At 27.4% G+C, this 16,034-nt stretch overlaps 1 protein-coding gene across 1 annotated transcript; it reads left to right on the top strand.

Annotated features, from left to right (window-relative positions):
* The first annotated feature begins 1,184 nt into the window (after positions 1-1,184).
* On the top strand, positions 1,185-5,842 carry LOC102660002 (alpha carbonic anhydrase 7). The gene is made up of 7 exons (XM_041007178.1): positions 1,185-1,563; positions 2,239-2,441; positions 2,999-3,105; positions 3,205-3,310; positions 3,985-4,158; positions 4,706-4,768; positions 5,581-5,842. Exons 1-7 carry the CDS (start codon positions 1,332-1,334, stop codon positions 5,659-5,661), a joined length of 966 nt encoding a protein of 321 aa, XP_040863112.1. The 5' UTR covers positions 1,185-1,331; the 3' UTR covers positions 5,662-5,842.
* The last annotated feature ends 10,192 nt before the right edge of the window (positions 5,843-16,034 follow it).

Genomic DNA, 16,034 nt, shown 5'->3' with positions numbered 1-16,034 from the left:
TTTTTATTTTTTTACTGAATCACATTATAAAAGTTTTCACATGCGGTGCATGGGTGAATGTATGATCTAAGATAAGGTATGTAATTTATTTAATTCTTGACATAATAATCTTCATCACTTTTATTTCACCATTTAATGTAGTTCTAACTCCATTCTGTTTTCGTCATACAACACCCTCCTAACTTTCACATGTCAATACTATACACTTCGAATCAATTAAATAAAGTGAATTAGGAATTAAATAAAGTCAAAAAAGAACGAGCAAATTGAATATTTAAAAATTGTCTTCGTTAGACTTTAGGTTTATTTTCATGTTTGATTTATACATTTGGATTAGACGTACACCTAGTAATATGTGTGTGTTATAACTGTGTTTCATATTGAATTATTTATTTGAAATTAAGTGTTTGGTGATTTTTAAAGTTTTATGCATAATCTATGAATTTTCATTGTTGTATTATTTAGAATCATATCAACAGGTGCTACTCGTATACTGTAATTTTGAGTAGAATAAAAAATCCATAAAAATATTAAGAAAATTAGAATAAATACTAAAAAAACCAATTCTTAGCGGTTTCATTAAAAGAAACAAAGAAATGTCTATTTCTTTAGCCATTTACTTACAAAGCGGTTAATAAAGAGTTTTTCCATACCATTTTTTTTATATAAAATTGCTAATAAAATCATCTTTTGGAACTTGTTTAATGATGTAATGCAAAATGATTTCTTGAATACAAATATATTCAAACTAATAATAGTTTGTAACTAAATACATATCAAACTAAGATAGGATTCTTAAACAATATTTCAAGTTTAAATTTTAATTTATGAATGAAAATTTAGTCATTATTAGTTAAAGTCAATAAATATTTAACATTAATTATATGGTAAAAAAATAAACTGTATTGTCTTTGTTACACATATAGTGCTTATTAATGTAAAAAAAAAAAGTATTTAACCGCTAAATAATAATGCTATTTTCTTTTTATAAAAAAATTAAATATATTTTTGTTCAATGTAATATATAATATTTTTTGTTTTAGTTCTTATAACAATATTTTTAAAATGATCTCTGTAATTTTTTTCTTTGTCTTTTTGTTTTAGTAATATATCTATCTATTTATTTATTTTAGTTCCTGATATTTGATAGAAATTAAAAACAAATATTCTACATATATCAAGAATAAAAAAAATAATACATTCCTAGGACAAAAAATATATATTAAAAAACAAAAATGTATTTAAACTTTTACAAAATTAACTTAATAAATTGTCTATATATACACAAGGCTGCTTTTAACTTTTAAAAGTCAACTAAAGAATGTTAAAGCATGTTCATGTCCTATATGCTATATATATTTTCACTTAATTTGACTTTTCAAAATTTAACCTCTATAAAGGATAGATACACGAGCCAATATTCCTCACACCTCACTCCATATACAATTACACAAAAGCTTCTAAACCAGCGAGCAAACAAAATGGAACGTGCCATGGCTATCCAACTCTTTGCTTACAGTTTTTTCATAGTGATTGTTTTGCTCTTTCCGCCGGCAATGTGTGGTGAGAAATATGTAAAATATGAGCAACAAGATTACAGTTAGTTAAAAAAGAATTAATCATTTTTTATATGAATTTTTTCTTATACAACATAAAGATTTTTATATTCACACTTTTTTCCTCTTGTTTTGCATGCTAACTTCATATATAAGTAATAATTTGGCAAACAAATTATATAGCGCATTTGGATATAGTTGTGTTAGTTTCATAATCCGAGTTCTTTCCATTTTACAGATGTCTTGTATATTAGGTTTCACATTTCGAATGCAATTTTTTTTCTACATATTTTATTTGATTCTTAGAACTGAATAGTTATAATTTTTATATCTCAAACGTACTTTATCCTTTCTCAATGAATTTTCAAACGTTTGCAAAAGCTTAATATTGTAACTTCTCTTTCTCACTGGTGTGCTGGACAAGAAACAAAACACCAATAAAGTATTAGTGTTTGTAGATTAATTAGCTTTTGAAAAACTATTAGTTTGGAAACATTTTATTGAGAAAAAAATTGAAAGGTTGACAGATTTTTATTTCAATGATAATTTAAACAAGTGTTCACTTTTTTTATAAAAAAAAATGAGTTAACTTTTTTGTGTATTTGAACTAACATTAAAGTAAAAGTTCTTGTTGTTTGTTTTAGTTAAAATCTGTTCATTAATATTTCTTCCTCAAGTGCAGCGGAGTTTAATTATGACCTTTCAAGCCCTAATGGGCCACTTAACTGGGGAAATAATCCCCAGTGGCAGTTGTGTAAAAATGGAAAAAACCAATCCCCTATCAACCTGCAAAAACTTAGTGCTGATGTAGAGTTTATCTCGGGGATTCAAAGGAATTATCAACCCGCCAATGCCACCCTTATTAGTAGCGAACATGACATAATGGTAAGCAAACTAAAGTATTTATGAGCTTAAATTTAATGTTTTTGTGTACCGGACTCAAACTAATTTCTTATGTTCATTGTCATAAGACAATTATCATAAGGACCATGATTGTTGATCTCAAATTCATTGTTTTATCATGAGTTTTAAGTATAATTTAGATTTTCAAATTAAATCAAACGAAAGTATTTCTATCTTTTAATGATTTTAAAATAGTAAATTTTATTCATAATATTAATTAAGACGGGAGGTCCAACATACATGGTGATCTCAATAGCTATTAGAGTTAGTTTCAATAATCAACAAGTTTCATAATATGATTACATGGTGGCACGCATCTATGAACATACTCATCATCGTATTTATAATAATGTATCATATATATATATATATATATATATATATATATATATATATATATATATATATATATATATATATATATATATATATATATGTTAATACACATATAAAAACTTAAGAGTACTTAACTACTACAATCCATATTATTTACTTTTAATTGATTCTAAGTCTTTGATTTGTTTATTTGCACAATACAGGTAAATTGGACTGAGAATGCAGGGCATATTACAATTAACGGAACACAATACCAACTCGCACAAGGTCATTGGCATTCTCCCTCTGAACACAGAATCAACGGCATAAGGTGCTCTATTTTTTGTTCACTTATCACATATACAAAAGAAACCCATTATATATATACACACACATATGTGCATTAAAAATTCCAATACTCAAATTGTAGGTATGATCTAGAGTTACACATGGTGCATATAAGTTCAGCCGGAAGACTTGCAGTGACTGGAGTTCTATATAAGTTTGGGAGGCCAGATGATGAGTTTATATCAAAGGTAAAGCAAGGAGATTTGTGCTGTGCCTTGTTTCTGTTTATTTGTGTAATGAATAATATGATTCACAAATGTTGATACTGTCTGCATATATGTTTGTTAATTTGGAGAAAATTATTTCAACCTCCCTTTCTATTTTACATTTTTTACACAAAATTTATTTTGTTTATAAAAGCTACTTAAATTTCCTCTTGCTTCATAAATATGAAATGTTTAAATTCAAAAATTTTCTTTGAATTTAGTAAAAGGATTATTAAAAAAATATTATAATACAGAATTTAGTAAAATATTAATCATATGAAAATTAATGATTAGTAATTTAAGTTTCCATCTGTTAATTTTATTTTTTTACCATTTAATCCTTAATTGAATTATTTTATTCTATCTGTTAATAGTTGATATAATTAAGTATCTATTAATTTTTATTACAAATTATTTAAAGTAATATTTTTTATTCTGAATATGAAACAACAATTTATTTTCTAATTTGTCCTTTTTATGTTACTCTGATGTTATTCTAAAACTTTTGTTATTTGAGAATTTACAATAATAGAGAATATAACTAAAATGTATTTATAAAATAGGGGGACTTTTGGTGTAATAATATTTAACAACTAGAAAGGGGGGAATTTATTTTTATGTAGTTAAAGTAATTCACTCTTTTGTTGAATTTCTAGATAGAAGATGATTTACAGTTGATGGCCGAAAACCAGACCAGGACAAGAGCACTAGGTATTGTTGACCCAGAGGACGTAGCAGGGATAACAGGCCAGAAGTATTTTAGATATAATGGTTCTCTCACAGTTCCTCCTTGCAGTGAAGATGTTCTTTGGACCGTTTTCATTAAAGAGGTTCGTTTTTTTTTTTTTTTTTGGATTCAAAATTAACGTCATCCATAATATATATTGTATATATATTATATTTATAAAAGTTTCCATTAATTTAACTTTGACATGCATTTTTAAAAATAAATAAAAATAGAGTTTAAATTTGATACAAAGTTAAAGCTTTAATAGTAATTCATTTTCATTTTTATGTTGTTGAAAATTTATTCTATTACGAATGATTAAACCTGTTTTATGAAGTTATTATTTTATTCGTACCATTACAACTGTGGTTTAAAAGATTTTAAAATAATTATCATTTTAAAATTTTAATATGATGTTAATTTTTTGTCCATCTATTTCTCTTATAATGTTAATAATGAATAACATGCATATATAATCTGAATTAACAATGATATAAAGTTAATTTTATAAAATTATTATTATTTATTTATTTATCTGTGTAAAAAATCTATGAGGATAATTATTTTTGAGACGGAAGGAATATAATTGTAGTTATTATTTTATTATCCTTTTAATATATAGACTCTCACTTATTAACTCTTGTGTTCAGGGTAGAACAGCTTCAAGGGAACAAATCAAGTTGCTTCGAGCAGCCGTTAATGGTGCTGGTGATGTAAGTTATACATCATGCATATTAAACATTTCTCATTACCGAAATCATTTATATTACCACAAGTCCACAGTCAATGCATAAATCACATTATTGTTAAAATCTTAATTTTCAATTGATGGTTTCAATTAAATTTTCATTAAAAAGGTGCAACCTCTCAAAGTCTCAATTATCCATATCTATACATATTAGGATTTAGGAAGTTTTCTGATAAACATATATTTTACTCTATTTAAATATCAACATTATTCGAGTTATCAATTATACTATATTGTTCATCGATACCAAAAAATACTATTTTTTTTCATAACACATTACTATTATTTTGAAATTTGAAGCAGTAAAAAGGGGCAAATGAAGGAAGAGGATTTGACGAAAGTGTTAGGAGATATAATTTTGAAGTTAAATATTGGATTGAAGTTTATCAAAAAGTAATATTGAATCATGGAGGGCTTATAATATAAATAAAAAATAATATTTTTAATTAAAATAACGCATATTTATTAGTTATGAATAAAAAATTTAACAGCCCACGTATATTGCGGGAAAATGGCTACTTTATGATTAAAGTTTGGATTCAATATCACATTTTGTGTTTATGAAAAAAAAGCAGCTAAATATAAATAATGCTATTTTTCATCAGAAACTTATCAAAATTTATTAACTCAGAATCATAATTAGAGTATAACGCTTCTCAAATTATATGATATGGTTTTGTTGGTGCTTTTAATTTTTTTAAGAAACTTTTTACCTAACTGAAACCCTGATTGAACATTATCATATATATTAATCACTTTTCTTTATTGATCTGGCAGGAAACATTTGAGAATGCTAGACCGATACAACCAAGAAACGGTCGCCCGGTGAAACTCTATAAAGATCGCGAAGGAAATTGAAGCACACCGCACACGTTTAAGACAGTTGATAATGCAAAAATCATGAGCTTAAAATAAAAAATTGCTTAGCAACTGCATCAACAGTAATAAAAAATGTCATGTATGTTTTCAGCTTTTGTCTAAATGTCAAGTATGCTCACAAGAGTAATGAATAAATAATTATCATAATAAACTTTTGTCTAAACCATAATTTTGTGCTACTAGTTTGTCTTAGTTTTTTATTTATCTGTGATCTTTATGAAATAAATACTACTATTGGCCATGCCTTGCATGCTTAAGCGAAGGACCTGCAGGTCAATACAGACTACAGAGAGGAGTATATTTCCACACCAGCATGTTAATTAGTTTCATTCCTCTCAACACATGCAACTGTGTTTTTTAAGTCAAATATCAGTATATTTTCACACCAGCTTCTGAATCAAAGTTATGATCCATGAGTGAATTTAACCCTAAACAAACATCTTAATGTTATGTTTGGATGGAGGATTTTTTTAGAAAATTTAAATACACAACATTTTAATTGTCTTAATTTAAATTTTTTGTAGTCACAAAAATGAAATAAAAAATAAAACATAAATCAATAAAATCAAACGAATCTTGTAGCCACAAAAATGAAATCAAAATTAATGAAACATAAACTTGAGAAAAGAAATACATAGAGATGAGAGAGAGAAACCTATCAGTGGGAGAAAGAAAAGATTGTGATGAACAAAGAAGAATCTATTTGTCGATGGAGGCCGTGATTCTAGAGCAAGTGATAGCACATTCACAAGTGACACCAAAATGTGTTGAGAGGGAGAGAGAGAACTATGAAGAGTGCAAGAACTGTAGTGTTTCATGAGTGAGGAGTTTTAATTTCTTTATTTTTGTTGAGAATTTGAAATTCTTTCTTTAAGTAGTTAGTATATTAAAATACTTTAAAAAATGATAACATTTCAATTACTTTTAAAATATTCTATCAAAACATATTACATTATAGGAAAACATTTTAATATCCTGGTTAAAATACTTAACCGGACTTAATTCCCCCATCCAAACTTATAGTAATAATCACTCACTCACTTGAGCTTGGAATTAAAGTGAAGTGTGCAATGAAAGTCCGTGGTGATAATCACAATATCACAACAACAACAAAAATGATGCATTGCATTTATGTTATTGTGATATATAAAAATATGTATCATTTGGTTTTTGAAAGTATATCTTAATTATAAACTTATCCTTCTAATTATGAATTTGATGCTATATAACTATTAACGTAAATGCTTCCTTAAAATTTTACTTTTGAAAATGCTATAAATGTTTTCTTGGGAATATTTGAGAATTGAATAATTAAATTCAAATTTATTAGTAATTTTAATTATTTGAAAGTTGTTAAAAATTATTGTATATTCTTTGTTGAAATTAAGTAGGGCTAAATGAGTAATTTCAACTCAACTAATTTTAATTATTTAAAAATATTATAAATGCTTTAATTTCTTAAAATTTACTCCATTTATTTCATTAAAGGACATCAATTCAAATACTGAATTTTTTAATCAAGAGAGATATTATTGAGAGAAATCAAGAAACAAGAATTTTCAAGAGCATTCAACCTATTTCATTTTTTAGTAGAATATAGTCGTTTTTAAGTAATGTTATCTTATATGATATTTAAGATTTTGACATATGCATTAAGAAATTCAATTAATATTTTGAATTTCATAAAAAATATTATGTAAATTTTTAATATATCATTTATCTCTTTAATTAATTAAAAAAATTTCTCTCATTTATGTAGTAACAACTACTTCCACTAAGATAATTCATGAAAAAATTATTTAACATTTCACTGACTTTGTATAATGACAAATAATTTGAAATATTTTCTTTTAAACATCATATAAAATAGGATAGAGAGAGTAAACCTTTAAAAATATTATGAACACTTTCTTAAAAATGAGAATAGTAAGAATTCCTTAATTAAATTTAAAAATATTAGTTTCAATTGGTTAAAATATGTTGTAAATGGTTTATATATATATTGAGATTTTAAATTTTTTAAAAATGATATAAATACTTTTTTTAAATTAATAGTAGTTGGGGTTAATTAATAATTCTAAATTAATTAATTTAATTATTTTAAATTATTATAAATGCTTTATTAAAATTTTAAGTATAATAAATAATTTCTTTAGAGTGAAAATAATGTTAAATTTCTTAGATGATAAATAATTTATAACACCGTAAAGAAACCTAAAATTCAAAGTTATTGTTGTGTTAGAAAATAAATACATCTTTTATTCTTATCTTATTAATAAATAAGTTCATATTTAATTGATATGTGTTTTTTATAGTAATACACTCCTTTTGGTCCTTTATTTAAGACCTAAGTTCAAAGTTTGGCTTAAATCTTTTTATAAGATTAAGTATAAAACGCATCCTGCGTATTTATTATTTTTTCATAAAGACACATGAGTCAATTTGCCGAGTTTGGTAAATGGTAAATGAAATACATTAATGTCTTAGGCTCTTTTTGGTAGTCTAACTTTACCTAGTATAAAATAAAAAGCAATTTGAAAATATAATTTGACTATTCACATGCATAGTCAATAAAAATTAAAATAATAAATATATAATAATGGGGGAAACTAAATGAGTTAAAACTAATAAAAACATCTAAATAAATTTAAAATATGTGTCATTAATATTAGAGGTCATTTTGGAAAAATACATAAATTTAAGACAAATGTAATTCTTCTAAATAAATTAACTATTTTTCTTAATCGATTTTATAAAAATATTAGATGAAGTAATAAATTAAGCTGCTTATTATAAATTTTAATTGATTTTAAATATTTTTAACAATATAAAAAATTAACAATATTACCGATATACTTTTTTATATAAAAATAACTATTTTTACAATTTTGTACATAGCATTGTCCAAACTTAGAAAAATTAGTACTTGGTTCTTCCTAACTAAAAATAACCTAAATTCACACCAAAAAAATGTTATTTAACGGGTTTCAATTGTTATTTAATGGTAGAATATGATTTCCTCTTACAAAAAACTTCCCCATACTCTAGTAAAAAAAATCTCATGAATTATGGACCAAACTATAAGGAAATGTTAATCAAGTAACCATGATCATGGAAGTTGAGGCAGACAACCCATATGATGTTCTAGGAGTTAACCATAATATGTCTAGTGACAATATAAAGAAAAAAGTATGTTGTTTATTTGCTTCTTTAAGTAATAATAGTTTCTGGTTAATTTTGTTTTTGAATTAATTATTTTAAAAACTGATTCAACTGTGTTGCCCCCACAGCAGAATTAGTTAAAGGAAGCATCACCTGAATATTCATTCAGTATTTTGCTGCCAACAGCAGAAGAGAAACTTGGGCCTAAAAAGATGGAAAATTGTAATGTTCTTAATACTACTTCTAGAGTTTCATTTCTTGATGTAATAAGGCAACAAGTTTCACAAAGGGCCAATTTGTATGACCACGTGCATCTTGGTCACATATGGTGCCTGTTTCTTCCCCCGTGTCTTGTGTCACTAGCTTCAGTGGTAATAATATATTGGATTACTTATAACAAGTCAGATCATAGAAGAAATCTACAACAAGACCAAATATATATATATATATATATATATATATATATATATATATATATAAATTGATTATCATCTCCCTTATTTCTTTTCTACTATTTATTTTTCATTTGATAAGTTATTATAATAAAAAACTATACACAACCATAAGAGAAGAGAAACCATTACAAGTGCCTTTGTGTTTGGTTTTAAAAGTTCCCTCATGATTGTGGCTCAACTTCGTTATCCAAATATTTATAATTTTTTATCATCAAATTCTATCTTAATTTGTCTCCATTTATATGGTTAACATCATAATACATATATACTTTATTTATGAAATCCTCTTTTGAGTTTTGTTATTTCAGGGTATGCATGTGGTTCAATTATGGTTAAATTTTTTTAATTTTTTTTTTAAAAATACATTCTGAGACGATTCTCTGAAAAATTATCTTAAAATCCTCAAAATATTTTAATTTTTTTTAAAAAAATACATTTCAAGACGGTTATCTAAAAAATCATCTTAGAATGTCTACCATTCTAAGACGATTTTTAGCTAAAAACTGTCTTAGAAGGATACATTTTTCTAAGATAATTTTTTATAGAACCGTCTTAAAAAGTCTTTACTTTCTACGACGCTTATGACAATAATTAATAACAGACATCGAATGTGTCTTTTAACTGATGAAGAAAGTGTTTTGTCCAGTAGTGTATCATCCCAAAGTATCTATTTCATTGAAATTCTATTTTTTTTATAACTTTTATTTTTATTTTTTATATAAGTTTGAATGAAGGAAAATTATAAGAATTTTTTTTAAAAAATAAAGTTAATAAAATTAAATACTCCTCGTGGTCCCTTTTATAAAAATCAAATTAAAATTTTAGCTTTTGTAAAATAAAGTTAGAAATTTAGCTTGGTCTTTTTATAAAAACTAGTCTGTAACCCGTGCGTACGCATGGGTCGTTTGCAAATTTTTTTGCATGTATGTTTATTTGTTTTGCAAAGCAGAAATAAAATGAAAACTAATGTGCAAATTAAAATAGATTAAACATTGATAATATATTTACATAGTAGACAAATTGTTCAGAAAAGCAAGAAAGATAAACACTATTATCAAGAAGTACCAATTTAAATGTTCCAAATTTATTCAGTGTCACTATCATCCCAGTGTTTACTGCGACGGATGATAATTTCCCATATTTTATCCTTATGTCTGTAATAGAAGGAGACCTCATCGCCGTGGGAGAAATCATTGTCGACAAGGAATTGATAACATGGTTGTACAACATATCTGTGGCCAATTCCAATGTCAAGGAGCACAACATTCCACTGCAGTGGAGGTCCAAATTTTCTAAGGATCGTCATGTGTTGGCTGCAGGCATTAACATGTGTAATGACACAATTTGGAAGTCTCTGCAATGAAAAAAAAAGCAGTCTTATATATAAACAGAAATTTGTATAAGGAACAAAGAACAACTTTTGATGGTTACCGACAGTTGGGGTGCACCAAGCATCGACTGGGTGATTTCAGTTGTCCAAATATGCTCTCTTGAGATCAGTCATGGTCTTCCGCAAGTCTGGTGCTCTAGTGAGGGAGAGAAATGAAGGTCGAATATGGATTTGTTGTCACATGCCAAGAAGTGAATGATGACAGATTCATAAATTGCTAAATCTTTTCTGAACTGGTTTAGTCCCCTAGCAAAGTATACTTTTTGTTGATGTTGTCTTAGTCTGATTTGGTATGTTATTCCATCATATCTGAAATGGACAAAGTCAGGGTATTTTGGTGCACATTGTTGGTGGTAAGAAGAAGGCACCACTATGGTGTCCTGCAAAAAAACATAGTAAGAAAAAGAAAATGAAATTGCATGAATGAAAGAACAAAAAAAACCAAAGAGTGGGCATATAAGATTACCATATCATTGTGGAATGGTGTTGTGAACTGCATGATTAATGGTTTTTTGTTAACCAGATATTGAATCTGCAGTGAGATAGAATGAAAAAAATAAGATAAAATATGGTACTTAAAGATAATATTTAAAAATATCTGGACAATGACAACAATATAATAAAATCAATGAATGTATCATGTCATGACTATAAGCAAATACGCCCAAATTTTAGAAATACCAAAGTTTAGTAGTATTCATACTATTGTAAATACCCTCATAATATTTTCAATCAAATGTTGAGAGTGATAGTCATGGTTAAGTTAGCATGTTTTATAAAGTGTATTTTGCAATTAAAGATTGAGATGTACACAGGCTGCTGGGATGAAGTGGCATTCAGTTGGAATGCAGGTTTAAGAATCAGAATAGAAAAATTATGCCAAAGTTTTGGGATTATTTTAGTTTGGGACAGAGCAGCAATCTTAAAATTTGTTGCACTATGTCTGTTTTTTGGTTTGGTTACATGTTAGATTTCTCATATGATAAAATAGAGTAGGAACAATTATTTTCTTTTCTAATAGAAGCCATCCTAGGCAACTAATACTTCGTAGATCAGTTAATGGTTAAATTAAGTTAGTGATTGGTTTGAGAATAGTTTTTTATGCTGGTAGTGTGAAGTAGGAACTTCAGTCCAGCCAATATTTCTGTTATCATGTTATTCATAGAGTGATGAACTATTGTATGAACTTTTGCACACTGCCATTTTTTATTCTCCTAAAACTCTCGTTATTCCTATTCTGCATATTATAGGTATGAAGCAGGAACTTCAGTCGAGACAATATATCTAGTTTTGTCATACTTCTATCACATGATTTGTGCTGCAAGTAAAAAGTTTTGGTCTAGAATTACAATGTGCAATTATTTATTAAGATGACAAATCAATATAGATCCAAATGTGGAAGTCAAGCAACATGATGGTCAAAATCATAAGTTACACCTAACAGGACAAATCCCTCAAAAACAATACCTAGGATGAAGCGGGTCGGGACTCAATTTTGTTCCCTTTGGTCAATATAGCCTTTTTATTCGGTGATAAAAAAACATAAATTGATTAGTCTCAAATTTATAGTTTAGATAAATTAAATTCATTTTTGCCCTAAACGAAAGGGAACTCTAATTAATTTATATATGGCTATATCAGTTCTTCAATATGAGTTATTAATAAATTATAAAAAAATAATGCAATGTGGATTTCATGTTAGGGATTCTAGTAGGTGTATATTCTATCTAATTACTATCCATCAGTGGCATATTGCAAATTAGAACCAATTTTATAGTACTATATTGCATATTAATATCAATAAACAGAAGAAACACAAAAAATAATTCCCTATTTGTTGTCTAGCAGTCAAAGTATAACAAAACTAAATTTTCAGTGTTTATTCATATGTTGTTCATTGTTTAATTCTAAAGTCAAAGTTGATAATATCAATCAGTCAAAATGTATCCGTGCATGCATTGAAAAGATTAACTAACGAAGAAGTTTTGGTTTGATGTATAGAACAGAATAGCAGGAGAGAAAGAAAACTTAAGTATGTATTGACAAAAGAAACACACAACTCTGGGAATCTGGATGATGAGTTTCATCACAGTACCATATTTACACTTAAAATTTTAAGAAAACAAAGTAAAATATAGTTAACGGAATTTGAATATATATTGTAAATAATTTTAGACTTGCCTTGCTTAAAATAGATGATGAGTCTGAACTCATGGTTGTCTCGCTTGAACTGGATGATGAGTCTAAACTCATGCTGGCAGTCGTCTAAGTATTGGTTTTTTCGAAAATGAAGGAGGAGTGGATGGCCGAAGAAGAAACGTTGTTTGGAGAAGAAGTGTCAGATTGATGCAGTGGTTGGTGAAAACATGTAGCTGGTGGCATATGAATGAATTTGGGAATTGTAGAGCATTAAATGCTGGCTCAGAAGATTGGACGTAGAGAGTCATCTGAATCATCATGAATGTATCTTTGGTGGTGCAGGCAGTCGAAGTGTTTTTTTTTTTTTTTGTTGCTGAATGTCACAACCAATATTGATATTTATAAAAATGCAGGGAAAAAATGTATCACAAAAAATCATCATAATTATGTATTTGGCAAAACATATATTCAACATTAATGGTCTCAGCAAAGCAATTATACATATTCTAAATATATAATTTTAGAGGAAATTTTTTTCATGAATAATCAAAAGTTTTTTTACAAAATTAGTTGATTGTTTAACTATATATATATATATATATATATATATATATATATATATATATATATATATATATATCAATGTTTTAAAATATTAGTGTGAGCTGCGGTTGATTATAATATTTTTTTTATCAATGCATGTTAGTGGCAAAACACAACTAATTTGTGTTACTTAAAATGAACGAATTAGTATTAAAAGTAATAAGATTTTTTAACGATGGGCATTAATCAACGTTGCACGTTTAGTAGTGCATGATTAATTTTTGTTGTGCTTAATAATTTATGTGGGGATAAAAAAAATTATTTGTCATTAATTTTATGGATTAAAGGCAATACATATATGAATATAAAGTAGTTGATTTGAGCAAAGTTTAAGAATTTATAAGTGGTCCACTATGTATCTTTAAAATCAAGCAAAATAGATGCAATTCATAAGTTGAATTCAATAGTATAAATTGCAATTGAAAGATTTTAATGTAGAAGATGATATTATGTACCTCATAATAGAACATTTGACAGTGGCTCATATGATCTTGTATCTAACTGCATATAAGAGCGTTTTTGAGTAATTGTTAAATAAAGTATTATTAGGAATAAAAACTAACAATTGTGTTAGGGCAGAAATTATATTAACCTTGTTAGATTATTGAAGACCTCTTTGGAAACTACATTGGTGGTAGAAGTCATATTTTTTTGGTCTTTATTATGGATCAAAATTTTTAAGCCTTTCTTTGTTTTGACCCTTGATAATGCAACATATAATTGACCATGGCTAAAAACTGGTTTTGGCAAATAAAGTCCAACTGTGGACAGTGACTATCCCTGAGATTTGTTAAATGTCATTGCATAAGATAACATGATTGGAAATTGTCTTCTTAAAAGTTTAAAAGGCCATGGTGATTGTGAAGGGGATATGGACATTCTTGGAATGTAAACCATATGGCCTGAATTTTTGCCATAAATGATTTGAGTCGCAATTACATGCTTTGCCAGTCTTGTAATTATTAATCTAGTGTCATTACACAGGCCTTAAGTTTGGTCTAAGTTCCTTAAAAGCATTATAGGAGTTCCTATTTTAAGCTTGATACAATGATTTGGCAAGCCAGATGTCATCAATGAATTAAGGAATTCAGTAGTTATTGTTTGAAAATGACAGCTTTCAATGGTTTCTGATTTGTCTATAGAGTCAGAACTTAGGTATTCCATGTGTTCACCTATGATAATTTTTGTAATTAGTATGGTAGTTGTAAAGTTAAAGATCTTTCCAAAACAACAGAAACACTAAATAGATAATAATATTTAAAAATTGGTAATTAAGCAGGGCTAATTTAGATAGGTGTAATACCAATTACATTAGTGATTCAATGATTACCTGGGGTTAATGATAGTATATAACCATTGACCTATTCGACTGTTTCGTTGGTTGAAGCTAATATTGCCCTACTGTTGAAGAATTGAGGATCATTGTGATGCTGAGATAAATCTGGGAATGTTGAGTTAACTATAGCATGGATTTGATCATCATATTTAGTTATCAATAGGTCCTCAGGGATTTCAATTGTGGAATAGCCATCATTTTCATGTCCAATAATTCCATCTCCAATGTCTAGGATCCACTTAGCAAATGTGGCAGTTTCTTGTTCATCTGGTGATTGTACATTGTTTTGCAAATGCATATTTTTTTTCAGTCTTAAGATCTGATAGCAATCCCATAAATAAGAAGAATTAATTGTTGCGTTGACAATGTCTGAGCGACTTCCCCTTGGAATGACTGACAATATTTGTTAGAAGTCTCCACCAAATACCATGACTTTAACTCCAAATATTTGATTTGAACTAGGTTTAGTTTTAATTATATCTCTTAAACTTTGGACAAGCACTTCAAAACAAAATTTGTGAGCCATTGGTGCTTCATCCCAAATAATTAGGCTTGTTTGATTTAGCAATTCAGCTAATTCACTTCCTTGATGAATGTTGCATGTTGAGTCTTCAAAAATGGGTACAAGTATTTTGAATTTTGAATGTGCAGTCCTGCCACCTGGCAACAATAGAGAAGTTATGCCGCTGGAAGCAACTATAATAACAATTTGATTGTTTGCTCTCAATGAAGTTGCCAATGTTCTCCATATGGATGTTTTTCCTGTACCTCCAAATCCATATAAGAAAAACATGTCACCTTGATTTTTGTTGACGGCTTCAATGATTTGGTTATTAATTGATGTTTGCTCATCTATAAATATGTATTAGTTTATGTTAGACACAAAAGAATAACAATTCAAATTCAAATTGGAAAGGTATAACACCTGTTATGGATGAAAAAAGTTGTAGAAATTTTGACTGGTCTCATCATTGTTGTAATTTAGCTCTGCTAATATCAGGCTATTGTCTAGATAGGACGTGCAATCAGCATCCTCAGGATATGACATTGAAGGATAGTCTTTAAGTGATTTTTGTTTTACGTGCAATAGTTGTTCAATCTCGAGCAATGCCAAATTACTTAGATGATTATCATCGATATGTAATTCTAACACATTAGACGTTATCAGTCAAATTATGATTATGGTTGATGCCATCTGATGTAAAAATTAATCAAAACTAACCTGTATTTATTGTTGATTTGCTATAATGATATGCAATGTCATCGG

This window comes from Glycine max, chromosome 12 (assembly GCF_000004515.6).
Source record: "Glycine max cultivar Williams 82 chromosome 12, Glycine_max_v4.0, whole genome shotgun sequence".
NCBI classification, from domain to species: Eukaryota; Viridiplantae; Streptophyta; class Magnoliopsida; order Fabales; family Fabaceae; genus Glycine; species Glycine max.
This window is presented reverse-complemented; position numbering and strand designations above follow the sequence as displayed.